This window comes from Pygocentrus nattereri, chromosome 20 (genome assembly GCF_015220715.1).
Source record: "Pygocentrus nattereri isolate fPygNat1 chromosome 20, fPygNat1.pri, whole genome shotgun sequence".
Lineage (NCBI taxonomy): Eukaryota > Metazoa > Chordata > Actinopteri > Characiformes > Serrasalmidae > Pygocentrus > Pygocentrus nattereri.
The window spans coordinates 9,333,028-9,351,153 of NC_051230.1; the positions used below are offsets into that span (position 1 = coordinate 9,333,028).

General features: G+C 40.2%; 1 protein-coding gene across 1 annotated transcript in view; it reads left to right on the forward strand.

The window, feature by feature from the left end:
* The window catches only part of LOC108431740 (metal transporter CNNM4), a 58,141-nt gene that overhangs the window by 18,625 nt on the left and 21,390 nt on the right, over positions 1 to 18,126 (forward strand). Inside the window, exons 2-4 of the mRNA XM_017705094.2 lie at positions 5,672 to 5,815; positions 7,353 to 7,487; positions 10,317 to 10,486. Of these exons, the coding sequence (XP_017560583.2) occupies positions 5,672 to 5,815; positions 7,353 to 7,487; positions 10,317 to 10,486 (449 nt within the window). The remainder of the gene's footprint in view (positions 1 to 5,671; positions 5,816 to 7,352; positions 7,488 to 10,316; positions 10,487 to 18,126) is intronic.

The window sequence follows — 18,126 nt, forward strand, 5'->3', positions numbered from 1 at the left end:
AACAATGCAGGCTAGCCCTACTTAAAAAAAATTAAGTAGTTCACATTATTCAATCACATGTGTTTTAGTATATTGCAAGGCATTTTAATAGTAATATAAAGCAGTAGAATCGCAGTGCCAGTATTTTGTCCATATTGTGTACCTGTGCATGGGTGTTCACCCAGTGTTCGTACATACATTGTCATTAGTGAGCGGATGCTTGTACAATGTGTTGTAAGGTATCTAGACACCCTCCTTATTAATGAATTCAACTTTAAAGTGCACGCATTGCTGATGCAGCTGTTCAGGTGTTCAGACACAGCTTATATAATCTTCATATGTACAGCATTGAGCTGTAAAGCTGTGGAACTGAATTTTCTGGAGTGATGGAGCTTCATCCAGTATTTCTGAAATCAGTTGAAGTGCTGTTTGTGAATGAGAACATCAGTACCTGACATTAATAATGCTCATATGGATGTAGTTAAATCTCCTCACAGTGTAATTTACCAGAACCTGATGGTTTGAGTTGACTGTTGCTTATAGTTTTTGGACAGCTAGGAATGTCTGTCTGACTCTTGCTCGCTTACTTGCTCTTATACTACAGGAAAGCAGCTAGCAGGCTTGTTAAGGCATGGGCTAATTGTTGCATAAGCAAAAAACAGCAGCAAAAGCTAATAACAAGACTGGAAGAAAACATGCTTTGTCTGATAGATCACTCTATACTTAAGCCACTGTATAGTTTACAATGTTGCTGCCAAGCATAATTATGTCTTGTTAATGATTTAGCGGTGGTTTGAAACATAAGGACTTGGCTGGGGGGGATTCGGTAAATGAAAACTAAATCCTTCGTACTTTACACAAAGCTGCATTTTATCTCTTCTTCATCCTTTCCAGTAAGAGAATAGGCCTCTCGTTGTTACCTCCTCTGTCAGGTTGCTTATGAGTTGCTCTCTCTTGCTCTCTCAGACTGAAGTAACACTGAACTCCTTTTCAGAGCTTTAGTGTCATGAAAAGGTGCAGCAGTGTGAGGCGTCTATTTCTATATTTATTTTAAATTCTGACCTACATAAATTTAAGCCCAAAAAGGAAGGTTTTGTGTAGATGCATAGATGCCAGTGGATGAATGACACCCTGGCTTTTGGGGAGCATCTTCAAGAGATGCCAATATTTGGCCCGTTATAATGTACAAACGTGCATCTACACAGCCTTGCATCATTTTGTGTTTTAAGGTATATTTAAAATATAAAGAATTATTAATTGGCCATGTAAATACAGTGAGAAAGCATGACTGGTAAAGCCTGGCCTGTACAGTTTCATGTGGGATTGGAAATTTTGAAAAAAGCAGTTCTACATTCTTATAAATGACCATTTTTAGAGGTTCTTTACTGAAGAAGTTCTATATGGAACAATGAACACTCAAGCCATTTGTGTGCTTATACAGCTCTTGGCATCAAAAAGGGTTCTATTGTTGTTACAAGCTTGATAACTATAGAATCCCTTTCAAAAAGGTTGCATATAGAACCATATACAGCACATACTCCATCAATTTACAGGAGAACCATTTCATGAAGCAAAGAACCCTGTAATCGTGCAGAGGGTTATTCGAGTGTTCACGGTTCTATATTTCTTTACTAAAGAACCCTTGAAGAACCATCTTTTTTAATAGTGAAGATTTAACAGACATTTGAAGCTTTTAAAAGACATTTTTATTAATAGCTTGTGATAGACATATTAGCACATATTTTACAGTCACACAATGACTCAGTAAAGAAGCCTGGTTTAGAGCTGCTGCTGCTGTTTTTGGTTTCCAAAAATCCACTGATTTAAGCTTTCATTTGAATTCAGTCAGCAACATATCTAGGACATCCATTTTTTTTCTTATGAAATTCATCCCACTGGTTAGAAATTAAAACATGATTTGACAATTCCTTTGTTGCATTGTAAAAATGCTGAAAGTTCTTCTCTTCAGCTTTTTAAGTCCAAACCAATACGAGAGCTCACATTACTCTATCTAGATACCACAGAAGAACAATTTTCTGTTGGCTGTTATGAGTTTAACCCTTTTATTTCCAACTTGAACTAAACAATGAAACAAGTGTAGTCTTGTAATACTTGCAGAGCTTAAATACAAGCATGATCCTGTTGAAGTAGAATAAGACAGACACGAATTGTTTACTTCCCAGAAATCATTAGATGGTATCCGATGGCCTATAAGGCCCTGAGGGTTCCCGTCTGTGAATGTGCCGTATAATATTGAGTATTTATAGTGATCATACGCATGAGTACCTACGTATTTGTTCTTTAGTTTGCTGCATGCAATGAAACTGATACATTACTGATGTATCCTGCATGACAGTACAGCAGAATCTCTCTGTCAGACAGATTATCTTCCCATATATTCACATCAGGACGTGAGAAGTTGCTAATGTCAACCCAAGTTTATCTCTAGCAGAGTGCTTGAGGAGTGCTTGTTGTCGTATATGATGGTGTACATTTGTCCAGCTACTGACAAGAAAAATAAAACTGCAGTTATAAATTTACAAGTTGTTTTTGATACTGTTAGGAACAGAATTGGAATGTCTGAATTTTAGAGAGCAGAGGAAGGGGACCTCGGACCCCAGCGTCTACGATTCACGAGCCAATCATTTAGGTTGTCACTTCAGCACTGAGAAAATCCCAACTCGATTTGTTGCTTGTCACCCTGTCACTGTGTCCCTTGTTGCTTGTTACTAAATTGCAGCTGCAAATTGCCTACTTCCATAGGAAATGACTGGTTGCCTGTCATGCTAGTGCTAATAAGAACACAGGGTTACACATGCCGGCTCGTTCCTCATAACGTGAGTTCACTCAAAGCAGCTAGTCTGATCTAACACATTTACCCAGTCGCATCTGGAGATCAAACAATCAAGTAGTACAGTATGGTGGTCTACAATAACACATAAAATCAGCTGTTATATGATTTAATGTGGAATAGCACTTGTTTCCTTTGCCATAGTAGATACACGCTGACCTACATGTACTTATAGTAGGTCTCTCGCTCAAATGATGGTAAATTTGTAGGTGCTCATGTTCTGTTTCTCAAGTTACCTTAGAATTATAATTATTTAGGCAGAAAAGCCTAATAATTATCAACATATTTTTTATATATATGTATGTTATGTGGTATGTCATGTTGATGTATGACCCATCCTTGAAATGGTGAACAGTAGCTGAGAAAACATTGGTAGGTATTGCTGTATTGGTGTCAGTATTGGTTGGTTTATTGTGCATTGTCTGTGTTTAATTCTAGCCCCTATTGGTTTGCTTTTTTGAAGTGGAGGAGTTTAATGATGTCATGTTTGTGGAGGCATCAGCTACTTACAGAAGCTTAAAGATTTTAACTATTGTACATGAGCAAGTCATAACTGAACACTTTTTTGATATGTACTAGAAGTAGGTCTTGTTATTCTTGGAAAATATTAATCAATGTAATGTGTGAAGGCCGTTGTTTTTGTATTTATTTATTTATTTTTTATTAGTTCTGACGCCAAGTCTGGGGTGTGTGTGTGTGTGTGTGTGTGTGTGTGTGTGTGTGTGTGTGTGTGTGTGTGTGTGTGTGTGTGTGTGTGTGTGTGTGTGTGTGTGTGTGTGTGTGTCTCAAATGAGTAAGAGTGAGAGTGAGAGTCACCCAGCCCTGATAAGCTGTATTCAAGCACAGAGTTACATTAAGCATTTCTGACAACTTCCACTTTATCAGGCACTTACAGTTTCAAACAGCGGCCAAAGTCCAAGAACGGCCAATATCATTAATAACAAATATGACATTTAAAGTGCACAGTTAAGTGATGTATCGGGAGCCATAAAACCTCAGGCAATTTGACCTGCTTGGTATTAACACTTCCAATAGCCCCCCTGCTGCTACTGTGCTGTAACTATGTTCATTGGCACTCTGTTTTGCGTCACTGGAAAATTTGTTTGTTTTGTTTTTGTTTTCCCTCTCTATCCATTTTAAGGTATGTACTTAATGTACTAAACTCTCTGCTAGAGCTTATTTTCTCTATAGCAAGCCTAATGATGAGCAACAAGTATGGTGTGAAAGAGAACTTTTCAGCAAAACACTCTTATTTCCATCTATTTGAACTGTCTTCAGTATTGTCATTCTAATTGAATCAGAAGCCTAATTACCATAACCAATGTGAGAGACCAGCCGCAATACTCTGAATGCTCACTGTTGGATTACATTACATGTTACATGTACAGACTTAGGTTTAGTGTTTTCAACCCTTAGTTATTACCTTAATTGTGTAATTTATTGAAAGGTTAGACTCTATTTAGTGAGTTTTTGGAAGTGTAAACATGCATTGCTTTTTTTTCCCCACAAAACAAGGTGCAGCTTACAGTAACTCTTAATGATATATCCTCTTCTACTTATGAGTGTAACATTTATACAGATGAATATTGAAAGTTCAAAATCTGCAGGTTGGACTAGTTGCCTCTGCTTCTTTAAGTAATAATGGCTGTAGCTCTTAGATCTGAGTGTTAGCCACACCTGCTACATTATCACCAAGCTGAGGAAAGCACTGTCTTATCAGTCTGGCCAGTAAGCACATCCTGGACCTCAGCCTGAATCTCAACTGAAGGATGTAGGGGTATAAAACAATGGGAAATCCTCAGCACTCTCTGAGCCTGTAGGCAAGGCCTGATAATTTCTGTGAAACACAAAATACATAGCTGTAATTTTAAAGTCTATTTTATTTAATAGAATCATTATGCTTGTTGTATAGAGCCAAGTATACTACCCTGTTGGTTTGGCCTTCAAGAGCTGAAATAAAGGCCAAATGTATCTGATTTACAACTAAAATCATCAGAAACGGACAGAAGAATCACCTAATAATGTTCTGATTTACAAGGTGGGACCATTTATACAAGGAAAAAATATGATTCTAGTCTTTCTGGAAATAGATACGTCACTGACTGTGGTCACGTGTGGTAGCCGACCAATGTGTTTCAGTAAGATATCAATGGAAAACAGAAAATAGTGGCAGCTCTATTGGCTACAGCCAGAGCTCTTTACTGAAAGATTCACTGTTAAAGTGCTGCAAAGAGGAAAAAAATGTTGATGTCTGTTATATGCTTCAAATAAAGTATGAAATATCTTTAAAAGTTTTAAAATGTACAATTTAATCACTCTTAGTTTAGCACTAACAAATTACAGAATAGCATTATCATAAAGGTGAATTTTTTTTCCCCCTTGTTTTTGAATGAGTTTTGAAATTTATGACACAAACTCAGTGTCTGGCTGTCTGGAAAATGCATTGATGGATCGTGAGGCATATCTCTGACGGTCGTGATCGAACTGCATCAAATTTGGAATGTTAGAAACAATTATAATTATTTTTAATAATGTTATCTGCTGCTATCTTTTTTGGTCATTAAAGTAAAATTCTCTGTTTTCAAACAATGGGATAAACACATGGTGTATTGTGTTTTGGTTTTTATTCCACCATGTAAAAGGTTCCTTGACACTTTTGTGTCTTCACTGTATTTTTAAGATAATTCTAAAAAACAACTCAAAACATTTGAATCAAGTTGTGGTGAAAGTTGCGAGTTTATTCTGCATTAAATCATCCCCTATCAAATTGCACTGCTAAGCACTGGGAGGACCATGACAACAGACTGATTTCAGTGATCTGTATAATTCTTTCTTTTACAGGTAAATCCCACCTGGCCATCGTCCAAAAGGTGAATAATGAGGGGGAGGGTGATCCATTCTATGAGGTTTTGGGATTGGTCACTTTGGAGGACGTCATCGAGGAGATCATCAAATCAGAGATCCTGGATGAATCGGACCTTTACAGTGAGTGACTGTTTTAATGAAAACATTTTAAGGAGACCCCTTTTTTGAGTTCAGAATGCTTCCTTCTGCACTTTAGGACATCTTTCGTGACGGAGGGGGAAAAAAACGCTTTAATCCAGCTTTTGTGTTATAACCTAGAATTTTCTCATCTGTGAAGAAAGGGTCGTTTCGGGGGCGTTGACTAGCCTAGTAAAATTGTTGGAAATAACAGACAATTAACATTTGTCTGTTTATCTAAACAATCTTTCTCTGTGTAGTATTGAAGCCATATGTGAACTACTGTGTCTTTCTGTGGTCTCTATATGCCTCAGTTTAACGTATTGTAATGGCAAAGTGCTGAGTGAGGTGGTGAGAAACTGAACGGTGCTTGGAGGTTAAGTGATGCTTTTTTTAATACCACAAATGGGGAAATTCCACCTCCGCATTTAACTCATCCGTGAAGTGAAACACCACATACACACTACTGAGTACACATACACTAGGCAGTGAGCACACTTGCGCAGAGCAGTGGGCAGCCCTATCCACGGCGCCCGGGGAACAATTGGGGGTTAGGTGTCTTGCTCAAGGACACTTCAGTCATGGACTGTCAGCACTGGGGATCGAACAGTTCCCTAACCTCCAGCCCATGACTGCACCAGGTCAGTTGAAGAGTACCAGCATGTGTCAATGCACTGAATGGTGGGATGTTAGAATTACAGAAACTAAGGTGTTTACTTGCCTGTGCTTGAAAATATGATTCCCTGGAAACCTGGCCTCCAACAACAATAGATATTCTTGTTTATGTCCTAAATGCCGTACTGTGAAATCTCGTTGGAAGTGGCAGAGGTGGCATTGAAGATGGGGTTGATGGATGTGGTTATTCTGCTGGGATGCTGTACTTTGCTGTGAAGAAAATAGGTAAAAAATCCTAATGACCTGTTGAGTCACATGCTTTTTTTGAAAGGAATAATGGCAAAAACAGCAGAGATGTTTAATGATTTCTTGAATGGAACACAGTGGTAAGAAACGCATACATGAACTGATTAGGACAAAGCACAACTTGGTCTCCTTTAAGCTTGCACACGAGCCCACAACTTGTTTTTCTTGCATAATCCCTTGCAACACTCAATACCATATTTCAGTTAGTCAGTCATCATGAACAGACGCCTCTTCCACACACCTCTTTCACACGCCCCCCACAAACAAAGAATTGCAAATAATAGTGTATATTGTGGTGTCATACATCCTTAGAAAGACCTGTTCTGTTCCAAAGGTGGAACAGACCTTTGACTCATATCTTTGTATGTTTTGTTTCATACAGTTTTTCATTGCAGTGGCCGGAGGTTAAGCTGCAGAGTTAAAATAAATGGTTAATATTTGGTGTTTAGCAGTGTTTTACAGCTCAATTGGCTTCTCTTAAATCTTTTGTACCCTGAATAGTTCATATAGATGATTAATATCCTGACCATGTTGTGCACCTGTTACTGAATGATGTATAATGATCTGTGTTTGAGAAATGTGTTCAATCATTGACACTCATGTGTCTTTACAATTCCAGCTGACAATCGTACCAGGAAAAAAGTGGCGCCCAATAAGAACAAGCGGGACTTCTCCGCCTTCAAGCACGAGAGTGAATCTAAAGTCAAGATTTCTCCTCAGCTGCTGCTGGCTGCCCACCGCTTCCTAGCCACAGGTACATTACTACTCACAATGCTCAGAGTAAAATGTGTACCATAAAGGATAGGAGTTTGGGGAGTTTGTGCAGTGAGTTGGTTCAATTCCACTCGAGTGAAAATGTTGATCAGCCTACATTCACATGGGGAATCGCTGTAGAAAAAAGGGCTTTCATTTTTTGCCATTTAATTGGGTACACCTTGTATATACACTCATTGTACATTTCACCTGGTCCACTTATCATATACAGTCATATGCAAAAGTTTGTGCACCCAGGATCAAATGACATTTTGCTGATTTTCTAAGTGAATGTAAGTGAACACGTCGTCTACAGAGAACATACTTGTGTATTTTAATTCATAGTTGCTGTTTTTTAGGTTAATTTTACATACTGGGGAACCAGTGAAACGTATGTGGCTTCTGAATACAAATGCAGTACATTTTACATTTTTACAGTTACATATTGCAGTCCATTTAGTCTAGCATTCATTTTTAGCCTTTCTTTACCTCATTCTTCAATGTCCTGGACCTCCACTGAGCCACCACCAAGCAGGTGTTATTTTGGGGGATCATTCTCAGCACTGCAGTGACATTGACACTGTGTGTAAGTGATCTCTGTTCTGACTGCCAGCCCTGTATTGTGCTTCATTCCAAAATCTGTCTCGGCTAAAAATGTAAACGTAAATGTGTAAAAAAATAAAAATAAAATAATAATAATAATAATAATAATAATAAAAAAAAGTTTGGACTGAATTTCTCCAAAACATCAAGAAAAATCTTAAAACTTAAGCCTCTGCTTTTGGATGTCCAGATCCTGGATCTGGCTTAAGTGATACTCCTGATGGTTGGGAACAACACAATGTTCAATCTTTCTACCACTATGTTACACTGCAATACTTCTGCTGCTATGTTTACATAGTACTAGGCCTAACAATTACATAATTGCCTAATTCTATTGCGCAATTATTTGAGATGTTTGCAGTTATTTAAGCTGACTGCAGTCATTCTGCACAGTAACTAGATTTTCACAATAACACGTAGCAAACAAAATGTGAATTGTGTGTGTTTGGCAAATAAACATAAAAAAAAAGCACTAAATGCATTCTTTGAGATGGGGCTTATGAACCCAAAACACATCTGACTTCTAACATATTTAGAGGGCAGTCCAAGTAATGTTTGCTTATTTTTTAGCTGTGTAGCTAATTCTGATGTTTTACGCATGTGTGCCAACAGAATAAGTGTTGTGTGTTTTGTTTGTGTGTGTGTCTTATTATTATTATTATTATTATTATTATTATTGTTGGTGTTGGTGTTGGTGTTGGTGTTGTTGGTTATTTTACTGTAAACAAAAAACAGAAGCTTTGATTCTGTTTAACCGAGACTGTGTGCACAGGCCAAACCATGTAGTGTATCTTTTCAGTGGTAGTAGTACCAGTGTTACCTTCTCAGTTAACAGAGCTGGGAAAGATACATACAATGAACAAGAGAATTTTTCTTGAATTAAATTGTTCATCGCAATTATGTATTTGACAATGATCAGCTAAAATTTTCTGACAGGCCCTACATAGTACTCTTTTATTTAAAAAAAAAAAAAAAAAAAAAAGCAGTGAATTTTTGCACAAAAATAACTTTTCCAGGATGTGGACCCTTTAACATCATAGTTCTGACCTTGATGCAAATGAATAGTCTACTTTTCAGCCACGGCACCTGGGAAAATAGGAGTTTCCAGGGGACACGACTGTGCTACAGCAGCACTGTGGTATTTGTGGCGGTTGCTTATGAGGCCCTCCCATGCAGCGCCGTCCCCTGCTGAGCTTTAGATGGTTAGTGGGCTGCTGGCAGTAACAAGCCGTCTGTTAGATGGAGTCATGGTGCTGAGTAAAGTGGACTGGTGCAGGCAGGAGGGAAGCAGTGTGGGTAAAAGGCTCTGTGGTCTGGAGGAGGTCAGGAGTGTGAGGTCAGCATCTTGACTCTGAGTGAGGATTGAATAGAAAAAGGCCCATCACACAAAGCAGAAATTGCAGAGTCTTTAATGTCTGTGTTTTAATGAATTTCAGCCAGCATTAATTTTGTCCACATGCATTCTTCCGCTCTTTTTCCTGTTTTCCCCTTTTCGGTCCCCTTTCTTCTTCTCCTTTTTTCCTTTCTCCTTTCTCCCCCACCTCTCTTTCTCTCTTTTTTCTCTCTTCCTCTTACTCTTTCCATCTTTTTCTTTTTCTACTTTCTCTCTTCTCTTTTTTTCTCTTTTTGTCTCTTTCTCCCTGTCTCTTTTTCTCTCTTCTTTTTCTCCTTCCCTTTTCTCTCTTCCTTTCTCTCTACCCATCTGTCTCTCTACCCATCTGTCTCTTCCTCTCGCTCTTTCTGTCTTTCTCTTTCTCTCTTCTGTTTTTCTCTTCCTCTTACTCTTTCCATCTTTTTTCACTTTCTTCTTGTTTCTCTCGCTGCCCTCCATTTCTTTCTCTCGCCTTCTTTCTCCTTTTCACAATTTTTTCTCTCTTCCTTTCTCTCTAACTTTGTCGTTCTTGCAATCTTTCCCTCTCTTTTCTCTTTCACTCACTCTCTTTCCATCTTTATTCTCTCACTCTCGCATGCGCTCTCTCTCACTCTCGCATGCGCTCTCTCTCTCTCACTCTCGCATGCGCTCTCTCTCTCTCACTCTCGCATGCGCTCTCTCTCACTCTCTCTCGCATGCGCTCACTCTCTCTCTCTCTCTCTCTCTCTCTCTCTCTCTCTCTCTCTCTCTCTCTCTCTCTCTCTCTCTCTCTCTCTCTCTCTCTCTCCCTCTCTCCCTCTCTCCCTCTCTCCCTCTCTCTCTCTCTCTCTCTCTCTCTCTCTCTCTCTCTCGCAGAGGTGAATTTGTTCTGTCAGTCCCAGATCTCAGAGAAGATTCTGTTGAGGATCTTGAAGCACCCAGATGTGATCCAAGAGATCAAATTCAACGAGAACGACAAACGGTCGCTCCAGCACTACGTCTACCAGCGCGGCAAAGCCGTCGACTACTTCGTCCTCATACTGCAGGTAACAGCCCACACACACACACTGCCCTTACCTATATCTTACCTAATCCTCCATGACTCATAGCTTCAGGGGATCAGAGCTTCTGGCCTGACAGAGACACTGTTAGTGTTAGTTTTAAGAACACCTTGACCCACATGTGCCACCAGCTTCAGACTAAAGCAGCACTCACTTCACAGAAAATACTTGTTGAATGCCACTTTGTATAGCAGCCCGACTGCTACTCCAACTACTCCAATGCTCAAGGAGGCGAGCCACCCAACAGAACTCAAAACAGTATTCAAAACGCTGTGTGAATATAATTCAAGAAAACTTGATCTACAGAATATACATTTTTTCCATAGTGCCCATATGTTTTGTGAAATTAAGATGTAAAAATAGGGCCTGTGCATTTTCCAGTCAAAGTTTAGTCAATTGAAACTATATTGCTGCTGCGCGATGCAGCATGCACATTCCCTATCTCGGTTCCCTGTCTCCGTTCATGTGAATGGCTGAGCATACACACAACCTATTTTTCTTGATAACTTAAAGGCAGCTTAAAACCCTTAAGACCTTTTTTATGTGTGCATTGGATGTCATTAAATTAATGTGTATGCATGTGGGACTGATGATACTTGACATATGAAATGCGATTCTTCAGATGGACGAGAGCGCAGCATTACATTATTCAACCTCTGTTCAATTTTTGCTGCAATTTTCTTTGACATCATCTCTCTTGTTGGCATAGCAACAACCCAGCTGACCGATCTGCTACTAAACCTTTTTGACAAGCATCACAAGGATTAATTTGTACAGTGCTTCATCATATGTGGTGCTATCATCTCCAAAATCAGTTCAAAATGGGGTAGGGATGTCAGAGCTGCATGTGAACACAGTCAGTCTGTTTTAGCTCCTGAATGAGGTGTTTGACTTTCACTTCTCCAACATTGAAAGTATCCTGCTCGGTGTCCCTGTTTGTCCTTTTGGTGAGCAAGTGATATCTTTGGCAGAATCACTTCAAGTGACCGTTTGTTCATTGCAGTGCAAACAACAATCCGAAATTCCAAAAAAGAGTTGCGTCTTATGTGCAAAAAATTCAGGCTTCAGGAGAAAGCTTCAGAATATTTCACATTTTAGAATATTTAGCATTTAATAGAAAGGTTCCTATTAAAACTTTTTTTGGAGGTGACATCCAAGCCAAGAGCCGCTTATGAGCAAATCTGCCAGTCAACATTTAAAGAGCACTCTGAGCCAATTAGGCAACGGAATGCCCTGAACAGGCAGGTTAAGAAAGCAGGTTCTGGCTTGGACCCAGATAGAGGGGTTAACATTACACTCAGCAGTCAGAAGGAAGACCATTCTCTTAATCAGTAGATTTTCCAGCAGATGAAGCCCTGATGATCAAGTTTTCTTGCAACAAGACTTTGGATCTACTATCTGTAATACTGTTTGGCTTTAATACATGGTTCTTGATTTAACCTTGATAATATTCTTATGAAGTGGAGATAAAATTCTGCATGTGAAATAAAGGTCAGCAATGCACGTTTATTCATTCATTCATTATTCCTTTGACTACTCTGAAGGCAGAAAGAGTAGCAGGGGGAGTCCTGTGGTGTGAGCCTGTAGAAACTGTTTGCCCTCTCTTACTGAGTCTCAGACTGCCTGGGCAGAGACGAGGGACATTTCCGCTGTTAAATGCCTCGCAGTGGGTACAGAACAGCTGTGCACTGGCTCAGCAGACACTGAAGCCTAATAAATAAATCACAAGTATCTTGCCTTAAGTGTGAAGTGCCAATATGGGCTCTGTTATTGCTCCTTCCTAATCACTCCCTCTGAGTAGATGTCAGTCAGAAGTGGTTCTGTGTCCTCGTCCCCTCACCCTGAAGGTTTCACGCTTTGCTGAAAATTTTACATTTCACAAAGAATGGATCAACAGAAATAGTCCAAAACCTTTTTACATTTTAGAAATATGAGGAACTGACCGTGATGGTATATGTATAAAACAAACTCATGGAACAGTAATACTGGTAAACTAAGAAGGGCTGCTGCTTTGCTTAGAAGAGCTGCTATTTACACACGTGTTGGTATGCGTTTCCTTCTTGGTATAAACATGAGCTGAATGCTTAAGGTAAACTCTTCATGTCTTCATATGTCTGTCTATCTACCCCCTCCCTCATGACATCATGATGGAGTGTTGTAATAAATGTTTATTTACAATACACAAATGTCTTTTTGCTGGCATAAGACAAAATAGAGCTGGGCAGTGTGTTAATATCCATTGTCACTGTGATAATTTATGTCAAAGTATGCTTTTTGACTATATTCTGGACATTATCAGTGCGCTCTCTCTCTCTCTCTCTCTCTCTCTCTCTCTCTCTCTCTCTCTCTCTCTCTCTCTCTCTCTCTCTCTCTCTCTCTCTCTCTCTACTTTACTGAAAGGCAGCATTCATTAGGTTACATGGCACCTACAAGAGTTTATGAATATTACGTATATTTATATTACTTTTCATGAAGGGCTTATCTTGGTGTCAGGTAGCCTTGCAAGTGAAGCGTTTCTGAAAAGAGAAGCCTTAAATTTTACATTAACCTTGAAGGACCCATATCCTGCTTTTTCTCTTTCTTTTTTTTTTCCCCTCGTTTTTCAAGTAGTCTGAGCTGAAACACTGCTTATAACTTCAGTGTGACTCTGCGGAGCTAAACTTGTGTAGCCTAACAAAGTGGATAATGTGTAAATGAGCTGGTTTTCGTGACATCATGGAAACAACAAATTCAAAACATTTTATTTTACATATATGGACTGGGGGGCTGTATGTTTTAAAACTGTGGCATGTTTACATATTACTTCAGACTCATTTATTTCAAAAAAGCAAGTCAAGTTTTCAAAGTTCAGTTTTCCAGTGTGATGCCGGCCTTTTTTCTTTTTTTTTACCTCCATGAATGGAAAAAATTGCTTTTCTGTTTCAGTTTTATAAAATTAAGGTCAGCCCTGTTTCTCCTGTTTTTCTTTCATGAATTTCTTCAAAAGTAATGAAAAAGTGTACGGAAATACACACAAGCATTCTACCATGGGGATTGTGATGTCAATACTGGCCTATAAATACTCATTAGCCACAAAGCCCCATCCCCCTAAGTGGTGTTAGTGGTCTGCTCTTAAGCTGGGGGGTAAATTATAGACCTCACAGATGGAGTGTTCCATGTAGACTCTGGAGGAGGGGGCTGGGCTGTTTACATGTAAACATTCCAGAGCCAGACACCACACAACAGGCTAATAACAAGGTTGCAAAGCACTGAAGTCCCTTCACCACAATTCTGGTTGAAGTGTAAACAGGTCTGACCTAAGCAGCAGGACAAAGATTCACACATGTACGTGGTTTGCGTGTGGATGTGTCTGTCCTCACGAGTACGAGCCATTAATGTCTGCTTTAAGCCGTGCCCCTCTGTTGATCATTTACTCGGCGGGGTGAGGTCATTGTCAAGCTATAAGGTGACGCCTTGATAGGGCTCAATCAGTGCCTACATCATTGCTTATCTCTCTTTGGGGTACAGTAATACTGATGTATGATGTAGAAACTGCACAGAGTTAATGGGCATGTTGGGTAAGACTAATTAGTGACGATTTGAGGGTTCATGAAACCTTATTCCAATTATGGCTTGATACAGTTATTAGCAAGTACAGTACCTGCTCATTTTTCCTGTGTGACTTTCTTAAAGCCCCCTAGGAAAGGGAAGACAATTAGCTTGCACCCTTGCTGTTTTCTGAGTGACCTTCATAAAAGATTCATGTACTTTTTTTTCTATTTTTGGGGATCTGTGGGGTAGGGCTGGTGTGATCTGGAAAAAGCTGATTAAAATGTATCTTCTTGGTGAATTTGCACTGATTAGTGGGCAATGTGTCCAATGCTAATGCATATACTTACTTACATGATGCATTTACATGCTTTTTTTTTTTTAACTACATAGTGGTAAAAAAGTGCAGTGTTTGAAAGGTTATGCATTGTTTATTATCCTTCAGTTTTGTTCATTTTCAAAGGTTGGTCTTATTTTAAACCTCTGATTACTCAATTACACATCAAAATAATCACTAGCTTACTCGATTACAAATATAATCAACAGGGACCACCCTAATCTGGACGCTCTGTGGCTGAAAGAAGGCGGCCTGCAATGGTATCCCTTCAGAAATCAAAGTGTAGTAAAAAGCTTGTGAAAAAGATCCACAGGAGCTGTTTTTATCTCCCCCTGGTTTTCTTTCAGACGTTGTTTCAAGTGGGCTGCTGCTCTGTGTCTACAGAGCCCCTCTTCAAAAGCAAAAATGCATTTTGTAGTCAAACGAAAATAGCAGCAGGAGAAAATTGATCCAGGCTGATGTTTATTTTGGGCTGCGCTGAGTTTAATACTTCCTCTGGCTCATGCACTGATACCCTGAATGAGAGATCCTGCTGGAATATAGCACTGAGATGGTCTAAACTGTCTGTAATTATTGCTTTCCTGAAACACTTATCTGGATAACTGTTTATTTTCACTGTTATTCATTTTAGGTGTATATTTATGTGTCGAGAGAGTAGAGTATTTATGTGTTTGAGAGAGTAGAAAGGGAGAACGTAGGAGGAAGGGAAAATGAATAACAAACTTGGTGGGGGTGGGGGGAGAGAGCAAAATGAATGGTTGAGAGGAGAAATGAAAGGCAAAGCTAGGGGGTTCGTAATGGAGGTGCTTTGTGAATTGACCTGTCCATAAATGCATTCTTTTATAGCAACCACTATGAGGTTGGACAGCTTTACTGTAACATTGGCAAAAACATAGCAGTGTGAGGAATAGCAATGTGTGACTGTCTTAGAATACATGCATTTAAAGAGCGTCATTCATTTTAAATCATTTTTGGTCTGTATGCATGTGAATGGTCACATGTTTAGGGTACATTGGGAGTGGTCTGGGGGGCACAGTGGCATGGTAGGTAGCGCTGTCGCCTCACACCAAGAAGGGCCTGGGTTTGATTCCCCGGCTGGGCGTTCAGGGTCCTTTCTGTGTGGAGTTTGCATGTTCTCCCCATGTCTGTGTGGGTTTTCTACTCTGGTTTCCTTCCACAGTCCAACGACATGCAGCTAGGCCTGAATTTCCCTTAGGTGTTAGTGTATGAGTGAATGTCTATGTTTGGCTGCCTTCCGCCCGATGACCACTTGGATAAGCTCCAGCACCCCCTGTGACCCAGAAGAAGTTGTGTGTGTGGGAGTGGTCTTTTCGTTGTGTAATCCAGCTAATGTTAGTATGTTGGCAAGTTTCGGTTAGTCTAGTTCGGTAATGCAGCACTTTAAACTAGAAACTTAACATTATGTAGCAGCTCTAAACAAAGAGCTGCAATTTCTGATTACAGTTAATGGGATTTTTGCCAACATTCTTTAAAGCGTGTCCAACTAGCAGCTTTTGCAAAATATAAATGCATTTGTGGGCGGGGCATGGATAGGTCAGTTACTTCATGAGCAGAAGTGAGGAAGGAGTGAGCTAGAGGATGAAAGAACAGAGCAAGGGAACAGAAGGAAGATGAGTGGAGGGCTGAGGAGCTTAGCAGCAGCAGCTCCCAGCGGTGCTTCTCAGGAGTTTTAATAACCTCTCACACTGACCTTTACTGACATTCAGAGAGCGAGAAAGCAAGGGAGTGAGCGAGAGGGAGAAAGCAAGGAAAAGAGAGAGAGATGGAAAAAGGGAGAGAAAGAAAGCTTGGAGGAGAGAGAGCTGGAAAGAGGGAAAAGGGGAGAAAGAAGAAAGCAAGGTGAGAGAGAAGGAAAGGAAAGAGGGAGAGAGCAAGAGAAAGCCAGAGGGGAGAGAGAGAGAGGGAGAGAAGGAAAGAGGAGCGAGAGAGAAGCCGAGGGGGAGAGATGGAAAGAAGAGAGGGAGAAAGAGAAAGCAAATGGGGGGAAAAAGGGAGAAGGTGAGCGTAGAGAGAGAGAGAGAAAACAAGGAGGAGTGATAGAAAAAGAAAGCAAGGATGGGTGGAAAGAGGGGGAGCTGCACTTATTTTATTGTACTGCACTCTGTATTGTAGTTTATTGTATTGTATCTTATTGTTATTGTATTGCATTGAATGGCACAGAGTTCTGCGTTCAACTCTTTCTTTTTCTCTTGGTGTCTGCAGTGACATTTGTTTCTAGCAGTATCTGAGCTCAGGTCTGTCTTTTTCTCTAAGCTATTGGTAACTAGCAAAGATACTTTCTCTAGATAGACAAAGCACTTCTTGTAAGTCGCTCTGGATAAGAGCGTCTGCTAAATGCTGTAAATGTAAATGTAAAGCAAGCAGGGTGAGAGAGCAAGAGAGAGAGAAAGCAAGCAGGGGGAGAGAGAGAAGGAAAGGGGGAGAGAGAGAACCCAAGGTTGAGAGATGGAATGAAAGGGAGTGAGGGAGAAAGAGAAGGTAAGAAATGGGACTTTCTGACCTTTTAAAATATAAAGTCTGTAACTGTTTTGATGTTTTGTATGTAATGATGATGTTTGTTTGTTAATTGTAAACTGTTATACTTTTTGCTAAAATAAAGTTTCTTAAAAAAAAAAAAAAGGAAGCTGTGATAAAGAGAGGGAGAAGGAGAGAAAGCAAGGAGGAGTGAGAGAAAAAAAGGGAGAAAGCAAAAGGGAGAGAGAAGAAAGCAAGGGGAGAGAGATGGAAAGAAGAAAGAAACGGAGAGAGAGAGAGAGAGAGAGAGAGAGAGAGAGAGAGAGAGAGAGAGAGAGAGAGAGAGAGAGAGAGAGAGAGAGAGAGAGAGAGAGAGAGAGAGAGAGAGAGAGAGAGAGAGAGAGAGAGAGAGAGAGAGAGAGTCTAAAGAGGGCGAGTGAGAGAGAGAGAGACAGAGATAGACACAGAGACAGAGAGAGAGAGACAGAGAGACAGAGAGAGAGAGAGAGAGAGAGAGAGAAGGGGGGAGAGATGGAAAGGAGAGGGAGAAGGGAAAAGCGAGCGGTGTAGAGAGCGAGAAAGAGAGAAGGAAAGTAGAGAGAGATGCCGAGGGGGAGAGATGGAAAGAAGAGAGGGAGGGAGAGAGAGAAAGCACGGGGAGAGAGAAGGAAAGAGAGTGAGAAACTGTGAGAAAGCGACAGAGAAATAAAGGAGAGAGAAGCTGAGGCGAAGAGATGGAAAAAGAAAGCGAGGGAGGGAGAGAACAGAGGGAGTGAGAGAAAGCGAGGGAGAAGGGGAGAAAGTGAGGGGGGAGAAGGAGCAAGGGAGAGGGAAGACGAGAAGAAAATAGAGAACAGAGAAGACAGACTGGGAGAATGTGGAGTGAGACTGATTGAGAGAAGGGAGAAAGGAGAAAGAAACCAGACAGGGGGAGAAGGGAACGTGAGCGAGAAGATGGGCAAAGACAAGTAGAGAGAGACAGAAGCCAGGAGTAAAGAGCGTGGCTTGCTGCATCTTGAGCTTAGTGTGGACACTTGGCCTATTAATGCTTTTATGACACCAATACTATATATATGGTGCTCGTATAAAAGCTTATTTATGCTCACAAACAATAAAATCACACTAGTCATTCTGACACAGCTGGTGTGGCGTCTGGAGTTTTGCTTACAAGGTCAATAGATTTTTTTTTTGGCTGGTTAATGCTTTTATGATTATATTATTATAGATATGGTGCTCAAATAAAAGCTTATGCACACAAGCCACACATTTCTTTTGCCCTGTGTGT